The 17208-nt window shown below is 39.2% G+C and overlaps 1 protein-coding gene across 1 annotated transcript in view; it reads right to left on the bottom strand.

The window, feature by feature from the left end:
- Positions 1-17208, bottom strand: part of IPO5 (importin 5) — a 46345-nt gene that overhangs the window by 14821 nt on the left and 14316 nt on the right. The window contains exons 7-15 of the mRNA XM_002800812.4: positions 15037-15159; positions 14826-14946; positions 10730-10817; positions 8016-8122; positions 5427-5551; positions 5242-5331; positions 4978-5151; positions 1673-1891; positions 205-288 (exon numbers count right to left, since the gene is read on the bottom strand). Of these exons, the coding sequence (XP_002800858.3) occupies positions 205-288; positions 1673-1891; positions 4978-5151; positions 5242-5331; positions 5427-5551; positions 8016-8122; positions 10730-10817; positions 14826-14946; positions 15037-15159 (1131 nt within the window). The remainder of the gene's footprint in view (positions 1-204; positions 289-1672; positions 1892-4977; positions 5152-5241; positions 5332-5426; positions 5552-8015; positions 8123-10729; positions 10818-14825; positions 14947-15036; positions 15160-17208) is intronic.

Here is a 17208-nt window from a genome sequence, read left to right as displayed (position 1 = left end):
AGAGTCAGAGAAAGCAAGAGCAACCGACAACAGACTAGAAAAAGTGGCTTGAGAAACAGAAGGAAAATCAGTGAAGAATGTCTCTGCTAGTAGGGGTTGACAGAATGTCAAGAAACCTATCACTCCTTTTGTTTTAAATATATTGAACCGTGTGCTGTCCACAACTCATTAGCAGATCAAGGCAAACGCATTAAGACCACTTACCTGAGGATCATCATCTTCCATGTCACTGAAGTCTGTCTGGGTCTTTAACAATAGCTGCATCACATCTGATGCATCCTGCATGAACTAGAGGAAAATACGTAGAGAGACACTCGTTGCTACCGAATTTTGTTTCTTAATTAGCAAAGCGTTGCCAAAAAATTGACTACATTGCCCACATAGGTCATAACCTCCATAGATAAAACTATCATATTGAAAAATTCTCATCTATATTGTGACAGATTTAGTTCACTTTCTAGAAAAATATATTTTCCACTGAAGGGCAGTGGACTACAGTATAAAGGTACTTCTAATGGCATCAGGTGTTAGTCTATGGTTTAAGCATTTCAAGCAGTAAAACTGAATTCAAATTCAGAAAGAAAATTTTGGATTGTTTACAGAATTCACTACATAAAATTTTGTCTATGATTTTCACTTAACTCTTTGCAGTTCTGGTAATCTCCATTGTATAGACAGGCAGCGTTTTAAAGAGAAAATGAAAGCCAGATATATAGAGTATGGGACACAGAAGTATTTTATTGGTATAAAACATACCAATGTTTTAGTGGTCAGTGTCTCACAGAAACCAGTTCCAAATATAAATTAATACTGATGCTGGTTTTGAAGAAGGCAAGACAGAGGTTCCCTGATGATAATTCTGAGGGTCAGAACATGAGGGTTCAATGACAGAGAAATTTCTTTTGCATTAGCTTGAACAATTCTGAGATGTTGGCTGAGAAACACATTGGCCAATGGTCCTTGGTAATTATTTTCTGAAGATCTATATGCATAGATTTCTCTCTTAGAGAACATTTGATGCATTTTAGATTAATAGGAAAGCAAGCGACATGTTTCCAAGCGCACATTTAAAGGGAACTAACATGGATACTGATTTCCACACACCTCCCATGAGATACAGTGTGTGTGGCGGGGAAAGGAGGAGGCATCAAGAGCACAGCTGAGCTAAAAAGAAACCTTAATATTAACAATGAAAAGACGGGCTGGGAGCGGTGGCTCACACCTGTGAGCTGATTGCTTGAGGTCAGGAGATCAAGGCTAGCCTGGCCAACATAGTGAAAGCCCACTTCTACTAAAAACACAAAAATCAGCTGGGAGAGGTGGCGCATGCCTGTAATCCCAGCTACTTGGGGGGCTGACGCAGGAGAATTGCTTGAACCTGGGAGGCAGAGGTTGCAGTGAGCCAAGATCGTGCCATTACACTCCAGCCTGGGTGATAAGAGAGAGACTTGGTCTCAAAAACAAAACAAAACAAAAAACACCAAACCAAACAATGAAAAGACGAAGGCAGGAATTAATTTGTATATAAAACAGGAGCAATGTGAAAGGAGTAAGGAAAAAAAAACAAGCATCCAGAAAACCATTTATCAGAAGGAAAAAATCCCTCTAGTACTCTCAATGCCTCCACAGCCAAGTTATATACAGTAAATTCAACATAATAGAAATTACTTACTTTTTCCTTCCCAACAGCCAGACCAATGAGGCTAATGCATTCAATAGTTTTTCCTCTCAGAAGTCTCAGTTCTTTTTGAACCGCATTCTCAACGATGTGCTTCAGTGATGGCATAAATAAATCATAGTAGGGGACAAATTTTTCTTCTGCAGTATCTGCAACTGACGCAATGGATGTCACGACTTGTTCCAAAACTAACTTGGTGCCTTTTTGAATCAGCTAGAAGGAAGACACACAAATTATTACTTCAAAGGAAAACTGGAAGAAGTATTTAAATTTACAATTACTACTCCCTTCAAGTTCTTGAATGCTTTTCTGAAACAGCAGAATGAGACCACCTCTCCAAAAGCAGAGACTGCAGGTTTTGGAGGAAATTTTTATAAAAAGAATTTATGTTGAACTATTTATGTGAGTTTTTTTTCTGTCTTCTGTTAACACAATACCCCTTACTCATTTTTGTCTTGTCTCAAAGCACAGCTAATTCTTGAGTATAGATATGGACTCAAAATTTTTGTGTTCATCAACTTTAATGCCTACACTTCATACTCATTTTTTTCTTCACTGATTTCCTCTACTTATATTTTGTGCTGTCTTATTATGTCATAAAGAAAATTCCCTCTTTGGCCCCTTCCTTTATCTTCTAACCACCCCCTCCCCAGAAGATCCCACCAAGGAAACTTGCTGCCTTCTCCTGCATCTGTCTTGCTGAAACAGATGAGATGACCTTTTTCTCTGCACCAAAGACCTGGTGTTCTCTGACCCAGCTAGTAACAAATGCTTACTACCTATCTGCTGCTGGGCCTGTCCTGTCACCAGCAATATTTTAAAATAATTCTTCTGTAATCCCAGCACTTTGGGAGGCTGAGGAGGGTGGATCACTTGAGTCAGGAGTTCAAGACCAGCCTGGCCAACATGGTGAAACCCTGTCTCTAAAAAAACAAACAAATAAATAAATAAACAAACAAATAAAAATTAGCCAGGTGTGGTGGCACACCCCAGTAATCCCAGTTACTAGGGAAGCAGAGGCAGGAGAATTGCTTGAACCAGGGAGGCAGAGATTGCAGTGAGCCAAGATTGTGCCATTGCATCCCAGCTGGGCTGACTAGAGCAAGACTTCCATCTTAAAAACAAAAAAAAACAAAAAAAAAACAAAAAAAAAGGAAGCCAGGCATGGTGACTCACACCTGTAATCCCAGCACTTTGGGAGGCCCAGGCAGGTGGATGACTTGAGGTCAGGAGTTCAAGAACAGTCTGGCCAACATGGTGAAACCCTGTCTCCACTCAAAACACAAAAATTAGCCGGGTGTGGTGGTGCACGCCTGTAATCCCAGCTACTTGGGAGGCTGAGGCAGGAGAATCGCTTGAACCTGGGAGACAGAGGTTGCGGTGAGCAGAGATTGCATTACTGCACTCCAGCCTGGGCAAGACTCCATGTCAAAATAAATTAAAGAATAAAATACAATATTTATTGACTCATATGAACCTGACCCAGTTACTACTTCAGATTTTCATAATTCCTCCCATCAACTACACCCACACTCTCAGCAGAGTTCTTTACCTTGTGTTACACATTCAACCATGTCTTCAGGAAGTTCTCTCACTTCCTGCTTCTGCATCTCAACCTCTGCTCCATGTTTAGTATGGACTGTGCTGCTGGCCTCAGAGAAATGTCTTTCCTCCTCCGCTAGGCTACCTTCTCTTCATACAACTCCTCCTCATGAACACTGTCCTCCTATCATCCCATCCCAACAACTCCTTCTACTTATCTTTAAAAACCCACATAGTGCCTCACTGCAGGAAGGAAGGGCAGGGGTACACAGGGCCTCTCACACCACAGCCACCCACCCAAACCTGTAAAGTCACGCTGGATCCATCCATTACTGATTTAACCAACCAACCTATCTGCCTTTAACTTGGTGTCCACCTCGGTCTGCCTTCGGGCACGTGCATGTTTCCTTTATCATATTCTTAGTCTGCTGTCATCTGATAGTGAGCACTTGGGCCTTTGTTTTTAAGTCCTCTCTCTTTGGCTTCTGAGACATTGCATTTCTTGTTTGTCTTGCTCTCTGACCAATCACCAGTGCTATGCAAACTGTGGTTTGTTAACTATTTGCTACCAGTTCATATTAAGTATAGGCATTGAGGGCATTAGAAACTTTCACAGCAATTTGAGAGCAGGTTTATATCTTTTATTTTCTATGCCTTTCTATGCCTTCTGTTCATTTCATTTTTATAACAGTAATCCATTTTCATTGCATTTGACAAACTGGGCTAAAATCCTTGCTTTTCACATCTACATCTCTCATGCACTGTGCTGGACTAACATCCTTCAATTGTTTTCAGGTTGTATCCCTTCCTTCAGCTGTAACTACAATCATTTTTACTTGGATACTCAAAAATGATCTTGTTTCTACAACTTCTGTGTTTCTGTCACCTTGGTTAGAATAGTCAACATTTTAAAATTTATTCTTTTATCTTTTTTTTTTTTTTTTTTTGAAACACAATTTTGTTCTTGCTGCCCAGGTTGGAGTCAAGGGGTGCCACTTCAGCTCATTGCAAGCTCTGCTTCCCATGTTCAAGTGATTCTCCTGTCTCAGCCTCCCGAGTAGCTGGAATTACAGGCGTGTTCCAACACACCTGGCTAATTTTGTATTTTTAGGAGAGATGGGATTTCACCATGCTGGCCAGGCTGGTCTCGAACTCCTGACCTCAGGTGATCCACCTGCCTCAGCCTCCCAAAGTGCTGGGATTACAGGGGTGAGCCACCGTGCCTGGCCCTTTCATCTTTTAAAATTCAAACTGCCAGAAACAAACTGTTAATGCTTCCCATGAAATGTCTTTCAGAATCACCTCTTCCACTATTACTATCTAAGCTTCCTGGACAATGACAGTGTGATGGTCTTGCCTTAAATCTTCTCTTTTTTGTGTATGCCTCACCCAATGCTACTACACTAATTTCTTACCATATGATGATTTCCTGCAGCATTTAAGAACATAGAATGGTTTTTCACACTTTACATAAATCAGAGTTCAAAAATTTCTCTGCCTTATTTTCAGGGTGATCCATATACTGATTTTACCTGACCTTTAGCTGTATCTTTCCCAATTTCAGTTATCAGCCCACATTTTGGTCAAATCTGAATTTTTCTACTCATCACTCCACAACTCCGAACATCCTCCTTGGTTTTTTTTACTTTATATTCTTTATGGTCAGGCTGCAAGTCCCTCTTTCTCCAGTTCTTACCCATCAAATCAACCCAAATTAATCTACAAAGAGAAGGCAGCCTACAGATCTTAAAACTTACCTCTTGAAGCTTAAGTACCATAATGGAATGCAGATGTTTCACCAAATTATCCAAGTATGGAATAAGTAGTGACTTGGGACAGTCTTCAGTGAAGTTAATGAGGGCAGCAGCTGCATGGGCCTGCACACGTTGATTGCCTTGGTCTTCCATGGTCTGCAGCAGAGCTGCAATCACCTGTGAAATGAAACCAAGTGGGCATATATGGTGAAATGTCCACCCCTCTTCCTAAAGTCTGATTTGAGTGTCTGAGGACTTGTTACTTACCTTCTCATGAAATTTCTTTTGGAAACCAGGTGCAAAATCTGTAGCCATCTGTCCCACGGCATTACAGGCTGCATACCTCACTCGTGGATGCTGGAAAACGTTCCCTTTCATTAGTAAAAGCAATAAGGTTTCCACCTGAAGCTACAACACTAATCATTTTCAATCATATATTTACTGGTACTTACAGGATCCTGAAGAAAAAGTAAAACAAAATTTACTATCTCATTTAGAATTCCTTCCATTTGCTGGTGGCACCCTTCACCAATGGCAGATAAGGCCATCAATCCTGCATGCCGATATTTCCAGTCAGCTACAGAAAAAAATTACAGATGGAATACCAATTAGACACTATAAACATGTCATGCTGGTAGAGGGAGATGTAAAAAAGTTCTTATTTGGGAAAGAGTAACAAAATTTTTTTAGAAAGGGTTATATGTATATATAACGTAATATAAAAACATTTGTATATTTACTTTTTAGAAAAATGAACAGAAAAAGTGCCCAACTAGACTACTTGATTCTAAAAGTATGTATCAGGCCAGGCGCGGTGGCTCACACCTGTAATCCCAGCACTTTGGGAGCCTAAGGCAGGTGGGTCAGGAGTTCAAGACCAGCCTGGTCAACATGGTGAAACCTTGTCTCTACTAAATAATACAAAAATTAGCCAGGCGTGGTGGCGGCGGGCACCTGTAATCCCAGATACTCGGGAGGCGCAGGTTGCAGTGAGCCAAGACTAAGCCACTGCACTCCAGTCTGGGTGACAGGGCGAGACTTCGTCTCAAAACAAAAACAAACAAACAAACAAAATCCTGTATCAATGGTGTGATCTTCATGTCTGCTTTTTAAATCTACTCTATAAAAATATTCACACAAGGTAAGCCAGAATTCCTGTAGAAGAGTGTTTACATTATTATTTGTAATCAATAAAAACAATTAGCATGGAATAGGGATTGTGGAATGTATGTGGCAATTAAAAAAAAAATGAGGTAGGCTGTTACGTGGTGATACGACAAACTGTTGAGCAAAAGCTTAAAAAATATGATGTGTCCATACAGTATATTCACTTTAAAAATCCCCTCCGTATATGCATAAATGAGGTCAGAGGAAAGTCTCAGAGAGCTGTTAACAATGGTTACCTGTGAATATGAATTTAAAACCTTGCAAGTTGGCCGGGCACAGTGGCTCACGCCTGTAATCCCAGTACTTTCGGAGGCCGAGACAGGCAGATCACTTAAGGTCAGGAGTTCAAGATCAGCCTGGCCAACATACTGAAACCCCATCTCTACTAAAAATACAAAAATTAGGCTGGGTGCAGTGGCTCATGCGGTAATCCCAGCATTTTGGGAGGCCGAGGTGGGCGGATCACTTGAGGTTAGGAGTTTGAGACCAGCCTGGCCAACATGGAGAAACTCCGTCTCTACTAAAAGTACAAAAATTAGCTGGGTGTGGTGGTATATGCCTGTAATCCCAGCTACTTGGGAGGCTGAGACAGGAGAATTGCTTGAAACTGGGAGGTGAACATTATAGTGAGCCAAGACTGCACCACTGCACTCCAGCCTGGTTGACAATGAGATTCTGTCTCAAAAAAAAAAAAAAAAAAAAAAAATTAGCTGGGCATGGTGGCATGTGCCTGTAGTCCTAGTTACTCAGGAGGCAAGGGCAGGAGAATCGCTTGAACCCAGCGGGTGGAGGCTGCAGTGAGCTGAGATCACATCACCCTGGGCAATAGAGTGAGACTCCACCAAAAACCAGACAAACCAACAAATTTCTAACTTAAAACTTCTGCATTTTAATTTAAGAAAAGAACACATTAATTTATAATTAAAAAAGACAAATGAAAATAAAACATATACAATAATCAACTTTGGGATTGATATATATTATAGGTACAAAGGTAACTGACCAAATAGTAGGGAAATATTCACAGAAATAAAAAAGGATGGCCGGGTATGGTAGCTCATGCCTATAATCCAAGCACTCTGGGAGGCTGAGGCAGGAGGACTGCTTGAGGCCAGGAGTTTGAGACCAGCCTGGGCAACATAGCGAAATCCCATGTCAACACCACCACCAGCAGCAACAGCAATAACAGCAACAGCTGCCCTCCAAGGCAGGTGGGCTTCCACCATCACCTCAGTCAGGGGCAAAAAAAGAAAGAGTTTCTTTTTTGATAACATTAGATAGAATTTCTTCTTTTAAAAATAAAAGATAACGGATGAAAGAAGATTATATGATTCAAACATTCTAATATTTCTTAAAAGTTCAAATAATGTCACTTTCAAATTCAAATCTAAATATTTTTGGCAAGGAAGTAAATCTGTACATTTTCTTTGGGATTGACAATTTCATGTCAATGAATTGGGTTAAATATGGATGGTAAAAAGACAAGATTAATTTTTTTTTTTTGATGGAGTCTTGATCTGTCGCCCAGGCTGGAGTGCAGTGGCATGATCTTGGCTCACGGCAACCTCTGCCTCCTGGGCTCACGTCATTCTCCTGCCTCAGCCTCACAAGTAGCTGGGACTACAGGCACCCGCCACCACGCCTGGCTAATTTTTTTGTTTTAGTAGAGACAGGGTTTCATCATGTTAGCCAGGATGGTCACGATCTCCTGACCTCGTGTTCCGCCTGCCTTGGCCTCCCAAAGTACTGGGATTACAGGTGTGAGCCACCATGCCTAGCCAAGATTAATTTTTAACAGTCTAAACATATCTTAGAATTTAAGCTTTAGAAAGGGCACAACTTCACTATTCTAGCATTTGAAGGACATAGCTTACGATTTTGAAGCATTTGCATAATGTGTTCCTTGATCATCGGCAGAACGAGCTTTCCACCAAGTCCACAAGCCATTCGGTCTAGAGCACTCTCGCCTGCAACTGCATTGCTAAACACATAAACAAAATTATGTATTCAATATATCTGAAATACAAAATAAATAGTAGACTCTACAGACATACGTCTAATCGTATTATTATTAAACTAAGACTGAGAAAGAATTCAAGCTGTCTTTAAATGTGGAACTGAAATTAGGGGTTTAAAAACCCTATAGCTTAGTAAAGAAAAAAAAGAGTAATTGCTTTTATCATGATCCACCATAGTTTAGAAAGTCATGTCTGAATCTTATTTTTCTTTTCTTTTCTTTTTTGAGACAGAGTCTCACTCTGTCGCCCAGGCTGAAGTGCAGTGGCGCGATCTCAGCTCACTGCAAACTCCGCCTCCTGGGTTCACGCCATTCTCCTGCCTCAGCCTCCCGAGTAGCTGGGACTACAGGCGCCCGCCACCACGCCTGGCTAATTTTTTTGTAGTTTTAGCAGAGATGGGGTTTCACCATGTTAGCCAGGATGGTCTCGATCTCCCGACCTCGTGATCCACCCACCTCAGCCTCCCAAAGTGCTGGGATTACAGGCGTGAGCCACTGTGCCTGGCCTGAATCTTATTTTTCAAGACCATCCTCACCCCCTACTGGCTAAAAACTGTTCTCAGAAACAGCTTCTGACACTTTCAACACTCCAGTAAAAGCAGTGTTGAAAGAGCCTTGTGTATTTCATTTCCTAGAAATACAGTCTTCAAACTTGTCAATGAACAGAACATGGAAAACTGAAAAGGGTGCAGAGAATGTATAATTTTCCCCACTGAGTTTATTCACCTTTAAAGGGGTGCAAACTGCACTGCCAGAAACTATGCATAGTTATGTAAACACAATTCTACTGTTTCCTCTGAAAGCTGAAGGGATGTGGGCATAAAAGCATTTGGACTTATCCTGGCTTAGAACTGGAAGATCAGTAGTGAATTTCACATGCATTATCTTTACTGTGTAAAGACAATACTATAAAAATGAAGCTATAAATTACCTTCAGAACAGGTTTTTAGACTTAAAAAATCTCCCCTTGAAAATATATTCATGCCCTGTTTACTCACAAATTAGAAAATCTTATTCACCTAGTCTAGAAAACAAAGTTTCTTAAACTGTATAAATTTAAGTGCCATTTACAGGGCAAATTAAAGGACAAGTAGCAGCACATTACAGTAACTGAACCAGAAAGGAAATTCAAGCTAGCCCTGGTCTTCTCTTCAGCCATTATCAGGTGTTTCCAGTGAAAGATTACTTTCATATACTTCAAAACAGTATTAAAGCCAGAAATCAGTCATTTTTAATAATGGGATTAAGTATCAAAAATGCACCATACATTCTAAAGACAAATGTCTTTAATTTTTTCTTTTATTAACCTAGTAGTTTATACTGACTCCAAGTCTTTCGGGCGAATAATTTCAGCTCCTTTTTTTTTTTTGCGACAGAGTCTCGCTCTGTGGCCCAGGCTGGGGTGCAATGACGTGATCTCAGCTCACTGCAACCTCCGCCTCCCAGGTTCAAGAGATTCTCCTAGCTCAGCCTCCCGAGTAGCTGGGATTACAGGTGTTTGCCACCAGGTGCGGCTAATTTTTGTATTTTTAGTAGAGATGGTGTTTCAACATGTTGGTCAGGCTGGTCTCGAACTCCTGACCTCATGTGATCTGCCCGCCTCTGCCTACCAGAGTGCTGGGATTACAGGCGCGAGCCACCACACCCGGCCAATTTCAGCTTTTTTAAAGAAAAAGTGGTAGGATAATGCACTGGGAAGAATGAAAGAAATAGTAATTAACCCCAGTACATTAACTGGCTACATAACCTCAGACAAATCACTCAATCTTCAATCTCCCTTTCTGCATCTGTAATATACCTCTGGGACTACTAATAAAGTTGATTAAAGTAACAGAACTCTGAGGTGCTATGTTTCAATATACATTCATTACTACTGCACAGTGAGTACAGATTTTGGTTGACTTTTCCTGTATTCATGGGACTTCCTAAGCTGAAATAAATAAGTACAATAGTAATTCCAGTATTACTGTCACCTGGTGTGACTTTTAATCTTTTCACCACTGGATCCTGTCTATCCTGAAGTTAAACTACTTTTTACTAGGAAAATATGATGTGTATCGCAGGGAATTTTGTTGAAACAATTATTCTAAGGGAAGTCTTTGCCTATAAAAGCATTTATCACAAAAAAGCTTCTTTATACATGTTTTAAAAGATACTCAAACTAAAAAAACAAAAAAACAAAAAAAACCTTGGAAATAATTTAGAGTAAGACAGTTAAAAACACAGCTACTTTATTTGCTGTTTTCATGTCATACTTTTTTTAAAAAACTTCCTTGTTTGTTGTTGTAGGTATCTTTCCATTCCTGATTACAAAATACAACTTTATGTATTAACTATTAAAGTATTTTTATGAACTTTCAAGGAACATAAATTTTATTAATATGTTATATATGAAAACTAAAGAAAATACTATCTATAAAATGTGACACAGCAATACATACAACAGCAAGGCAAAGTGCCCCATATTCCAGGCTTAAAAGTTTACCTTCAGGTTACAGGGTGCAATGGTGAAGAGATGGGCCTTGGAGCCCTAGGGCTCTCACTGCCACCCTGGACACTATGTTTGATTACCTGTCAAAATCATCATCTTCTAGTTCATCTGCATTTGCCCAGTCCTCATCTTCTTCCAAATCAACCATCATTGCTAACATCTGAGGAACTAAAGTAAACAATTATTTCACATCTGAAGACTGTGACTTTATTTTACACATACCACTATTTATAACAAGAATTTTAATATTTCACTTTGCCTCTAAGAGAGTAAGACAGAACAATTATTTGTCTGTGCCCCCAAAACCTGGTTTGTTAAATTTTAACCTTTTGTCATATTTGCTTTTATCTTTTCTTTAAAAAGTAACATTCATAAGTCAAACCCTCCTATGAAATTCCCAAATCCAATTACATTCTCCCCCGGTCACCAGAGGTAAGAAGCAACATCACAAAACAGATGTTTCACATTCCTCAATTGTTTTTTTCACACTTGAACTACAGATCTATATCTCTATACAAAATTACAGTACTATTTCAAGATTCGATTTTTTATATAATAAATGGTTTCATAATATATGCACCTTGGCAATTTGCTTTTTTCTCAACACATAAGCATTTCAATTTAATTAATAGCATTCCATTATATAAACATACTACCCACTGTCCAGCTGATAAACATTTTAGTTGTTTCCAATTTATTCCTCCTATAAAATTTGCTTTGATGAGATTATTACATCTTCTCTCTGACAAGCATGAGTCTAGGCATGAAATCGTTATTACTACCTTCAAATAGTACTAAAAAATTACCAAGCAAGGCCAGGCGCAGTGGCTTATGCCTATAATCCCAGCACTTTGGGAGGCCAAGGCGGGCAGATCACAAGGTCAGGAGATCGAGACCATCCTGGCTAACATGGTGAAACCCCAAATACAAAAAAATTAGCCGGGCGTGGTGGCGGACGCCTGTAATCCCAGCTACTCGGGAGGCTGAGGCAGGAGAATGGCGTGAACCTGGGAGGTGGAGCTTGCTGTGAGCCAAGATCACATGAGCCACTGCACTCCAGCCTGGGTGACAGAGTGAGACTCCATCTCAAAAAAAAAAAAAAAATAATAATAATAATAATTACCAAACAAGCTGTGCTCTGCACAGCTGTTGCAGAAACTATGTGACGTTTCAGTGGAGGTCTGTATTATTTCACAAAAATGTGTGAAGTGCCCTGTGGCCGGAATAAGCGTCCTCTTGGTTCTACATCTTTCATCAACAATTGATATTGTCAAACTTTTGGGCAACTTGTATTCCACAATTACACTGGTTTTTATTGAGACTTAGCAGGGTTCATTAGATATCTCAGATCCCTCTTTTATGAATTTCCTGGCTGGGCCTGCTGGTGCACACCTGTTATCCCAGCACTTTGGGAGGCTGAGGTGGGAGGATCCCTTGAGCCCAGGAGTTCAAGATCAGCCTGGGCAACATGGTAAAACCCTATCTCTACCAAAAAACAAAAATTAGCCAGGTGTGGTGGCATGTGCCTGTAGTCCCAGCTACCTGGGAGGCTGCAGTGAGCTGAGATCACGTCACTGCACTCTAGCCTGGGTGACAGAGCGAGACCCCATCTTAAACAAAAAGAGCAATGAATTTCCTCTTCTCAGCCTTTGTGTATTCTCTAGATAACAAAACTGTTGATTGTGTGCACTGTAATTATTTTCTTCCAGTCTGTGGCTTTTCAGTTCGTTTATGGTATATCTGATTGGTCAAAAAACTGTTTTAACATTTACAAATTTGGCAATGTTTACATCAATGGTTTGTGATTCAGTCTTAAAATGCTTCAGTCTTAAAATGCAGTCTTAATCTACTATTAAGCATTACTTATAAAATGTATCTGTAATATTTAGTTCTTAATTTAATTTTTTTAACTAGTTCTAGTGTGCAAGGTGATATTCAGGTCTTCAGTAGAACCCAAATTATTTTTTTAATAAGCTGTCTAGAGTTGAAATTTTTTCTCCATAGAAATAACCAGTTATATTCTCAACTCTTAAGTGGGAGCTGAGCTATGAGGATGCAAAGGCATAATAATGATACAATGGACTTTGGGGACTCAGGGGAAAGGTGGGGAGGGGAGTGAGGGATAAAAGACTAAACACTGGGTACAGCGTACACTGCTCCCGTCATGGATGCACCAAAATCACAAAAATCACCACTAAACCAAACACCACCTGTTCCCCATAAACCTATTAAAAAAAAAAAAAAAAAAAAGAATGAACCAGTTATTCCAGCAACTTTTTTTTTTTTTGAGACAGGGTCTCGCTCTGTCACCCAGGCTGGAGTGATCTTGGCTCACCGCAGCTTTGACCTCTTGGGCTCCAGCAATCCTCCATCTCAGTCTCCTGAGTAGCTGGAATCACAGGCGTGTGCCACCATGCCCGACTAATTTTTGTATTTTTGGCAGAGACAGGGTTTTGTCACGTTGCCCAGGCTGGTCTCAAACTCAGGAGGACACGCGATTTGCCCACCTTGGCTTTCCAAAGTGCTGGGATTACAGGCCTGAGCCAGTATGTGGGGTCCTAAGAACTTTCGATCAATTATCTTTTTAAAAATGGCTTTGTTCCCAGGTGAGTGGATCCTCTCCTACACTCTATCCTTTGTTCCATCCAATCCATTGTCAACACCCGCATCATCAATGCATTCTAAATTCACAGAGTTGATGGGGCAAGATCTCCACTTTATTTGTCAAAATTGTCTTGGCTACTCCAGGCCCTATGTTCTTTCAGAAGAATTTCAGGATCGTTCTATCATAACCCTAGATTAATTTGAGAACTGACACTTCGTTCTTGTATTAGTCTTTCAATATGTTATTCAACATTCTCCATATAAGTCTTATATACCTTTTGATTTATTCCCAGTTACTACAACTCATGCCTATAAAATTTTCTAAGTGATTACTACGTATAATGGAACACTTACAATAAAATGCTCTCATATCTAAGGATCTTGCTTAACCCTTTGATTAGCAGTTTATCTGTTTAGTCTTTAAAATTTTTTGTAGACGATAACCTCATAGCCTACAAATAAGCAATATTTTTGTTTCTAATTCTTTTTTTTTGAGACAAGTTTCACTCTTGTTGCCCAAGCTGAAGTGCAATGGTGCAATCTGGGATCACTGCAATCTCCGCCTCCTGGATTCAAGCAATTCTCTTGCCTCAGACTCCTGAGTAGCTGGGATTACAGGCATGCACCATCACACCTAGCTAATTTTTTGTGTTTTTAGTAGAAATGGGGTTTTAGCATGTTAGCCAGGCTGGTCTCGAACTCCTGACCTCAAGTGATCTGCCTGCCTCAGCCTCCCGAAGTCCTGGGATTACAGGCATGAGTCACCGCACCCGGCCATCGTTTCTAATTCTTATAACTTATTTTTATCTCTTAATGCATCAGCTGGGGCAGTCAGTACAACACGAACAGTGATAAAGGAGATATTTTTCTTGTTCCTGACTTTAATGGGAATGTTTCTAAAATTCCAACCACTACCTCAGTGTAAGACAAAAGGTAGGTACCACTACGAAATAAATCTGGTGATGTATTTACCCTCTAAATTAAGTGTTCAAGTACTCATTAGCTCATTAAGAAATGGCTAGGCCAGAAAATGATCAGGTTAGTTCTCAAGTCCTTATCCCAGCACAATGAAACTTTAAAGTAGTATTTCCATAGCACAATAGCCATTTAAGTTTCTGCTGCAATGAGGGTCTATAAAACAAAAGCAATGTAATATAGTGAACAGAGCCACGACTAGAGTGTTAGACCTTGTTCTAATCCTATCTTCACTGGTAACACACATTATTTTGGTTTGCAGTTCGCTACTGTATATCTATATATCCCTGCTGAATTGTTTTTGACTGTATTAACTGTGCCCAATATTTAACATATAAATGATAGAGTCTGTCACGGTTCACTCTAGAAATGTTATTTTTAACACCAGATTTCAGGGTGCCTGCAAAGTCTTAAAGGCATAATCACAATGTGGGGGTCCACGCTTGCATGTATTGAGATGCATTTTCCCAAATTCATCTGATTCTAAAAGGATATTCATTATATTCTCAACAATCTGAGAAATTACACAACCCTCAGCAAATTTATCCAAAAATTTGGCCACATTACACATAAACTATCTGAAGACTGTTGACTTACTAGTCTGTGCAACAATATTGGTATGTTTTCTTAACATAGCAGCTGCAGTCTCAGAGAGGGTGACAATAACTTCAAGGGCAAGCTGGCGTTGCATATTGTTGAGGCTAGTGTCTCCACACAACTACAAAGAAGACATATTTGTATACATTTAATAGTTTAGATTAGTCCCTGCAAATAACAAACAGAACGTTTACTAACGTACTTAATTTACCTTTAGACTTAGCTGTAGAGTTGCTTCCAAGTGAGGACGCAAATACTTTGGAACAGTATCTGCAATCTCAACAAGGGATTTTAGGACAGAATCATCATTCTGGTAGCACGAGTCATTTACAGCCTAGAAAAGATGAAATAGAAAGTCTGTGTTGAAGATTCACTTTACGATGCCTCCTTAGCCAAAACATTCCTAAGATGCTGACAATAGAGAAATATTACTAAACTATTTTTCACTAAGTAATTTAGCAATCTATATTATGCAAATATTCTACCTGCAGGCACATATATACCTTCCTTTCAATGGATGTTAACTAGAAACATACAAAACAGACTTACATTTAAGTCAAAATGAAAATCAGTGAAACTATAATAACCATTACAATACTTAAGGCTGCCAAGGAATTACTTTTTTATAACCAGGAGTCCCTTTCCTTTGTCCTTTTATTTTTTCAGCAATAAAGTCTCGCTCTGTCACCCAGGCTGGAGTATGGTGGCACGACCACAGCTCACAGTACCCTCCAACTCTTGTGCCTCAGACTCCTGAGTAGCCAGGACCACATGTGTGGCCATGACACTCGGCTCTTCTGTCCTTTCTTATATCCATGTCCTAGTTGTTTTCATACGCACAGTAAGTACTAGAACCTATAAAGTGTCCAATATTACCCATTTTATTTATCTTGGATGTTAAGTCTTGTCACTGTGGTATTAAAGTATGCATTTTGTGTTTATCATTATCAATTTCAGAATAACAACTCTTAAAAGTTGTGGTAAACATTTAAACTTACTCTAAATCCAGAGGAAGAAAACCGGGATTAGATTTCAAAAGTAACTAGAGATTTCAGATAATAAACTACTAAAGCAATAATATGTTATAGTTAATGTTCTGTCACAAAACTATCTTTTAATTGTGATAGCATGGGGAGAGAAGTTTCACTAAATCCTTTAAATAAACTTTTATCATGTGGAAACCTTCAATTTTAGCTCCTCTAAATCCTCTCTAACTCAGTGGTTCTCAAGGGGAATGGTTTTCCACCCAGGAGATATTTCCTGATGGTCACACGGTTGAGGATGGGCAAAGGCCATGGATACTAAATGTCCTGACCTGAGACACAAGCACAAGGGACTTACATGATCTTCTCATTATGCATTTCACATTTGTACAAACCCCAGACATTTATAAAAAGGAAAAACTCTTTATAGTGATCTGAACCTAGAGCCTAACTCACAAATTATGTTTTGTCTGGTTTCAACAACTGTTATCCCCCCGCAATGTAACTACTGTATCAATCAAGAATGGATACATACAGGTGGAACATCCCAAATCCAAAATGCTCTGAAATCCTCAACTTTTTGAACACAGACACGTCACTCAAAGGAAATGCGCATTTGAGTATTTCGGATTTCTGACTTGAGATGCTCAACTGGTAAGTGTAACACAAACACAGTGTTTCAAAATTTGAAAAAATTTTGAGATCCGAAACACTTCTATTCCCAAGTATTCTGAATAAGAGAGACTCACTCTCTACATTGCTTTGTTCAGAACCTTACTATTTTAGGAAATCTTATCACCAATTCTAATGGGAACTGTGGTGTTTGACTTACCAATATCTTTGTTATCAGTCCAGTTTTAGCTATTACATTTGTATAGATCACTTGGAAACCACCTAGTCTATTATGTCTTTTAGTGTAGTCTTGTCTGACCATTCACATAAGGAAAAGCAAGCCATTTTATTACATGTTTTCTTTGTAGTTCTTTATATTTAGTTAAGGCCATATATATATTCTAAAAAATTGTGCACATATATGTTACATTACTTATGCATTTCATCTTTAGAAGAGTATTTGAAAAATTACTAAAAATTGTCATAAAAAAGGAGTTTGGAGTCTGAAGATTGGGAACCACTAACTTGTACAATCTTTTAAATTTTATTTTAATTAATATAAATTTTTTTTCCCCAGGAGCATAGACTCAAGTTGCCCTGAATATATACTCTATCTTGTCTAATCTTATTTTGCTTTCTGATTAAAGCAGAAAGTATCCTTAAAACATTAACATCCTTAATGATAATGTGAATTAACCATAAACTTACATTATAATACAAACTTACACACCCTGTAGTTAAGAGTAGTTTCTCCTTATGTAAAATGGACCTTAAATCTCACAGGTTAT

The sequence above is a fragment of the Macaca mulatta genome, chromosome 17 (genome assembly GCF_049350105.2).
Source record: "Macaca mulatta isolate MMU2019108-1 chromosome 17, T2T-MMU8v2.0, whole genome shotgun sequence".
In the NCBI taxonomy this organism is placed as follows: domain Eukaryota; kingdom Metazoa; phylum Chordata; class Mammalia; order Primates; family Cercopithecidae; genus Macaca; species Macaca mulatta.
Note: the sequence above shows the minus strand (reverse complement) of the source record. Positions and strands in the feature narration are given on the sequence as shown.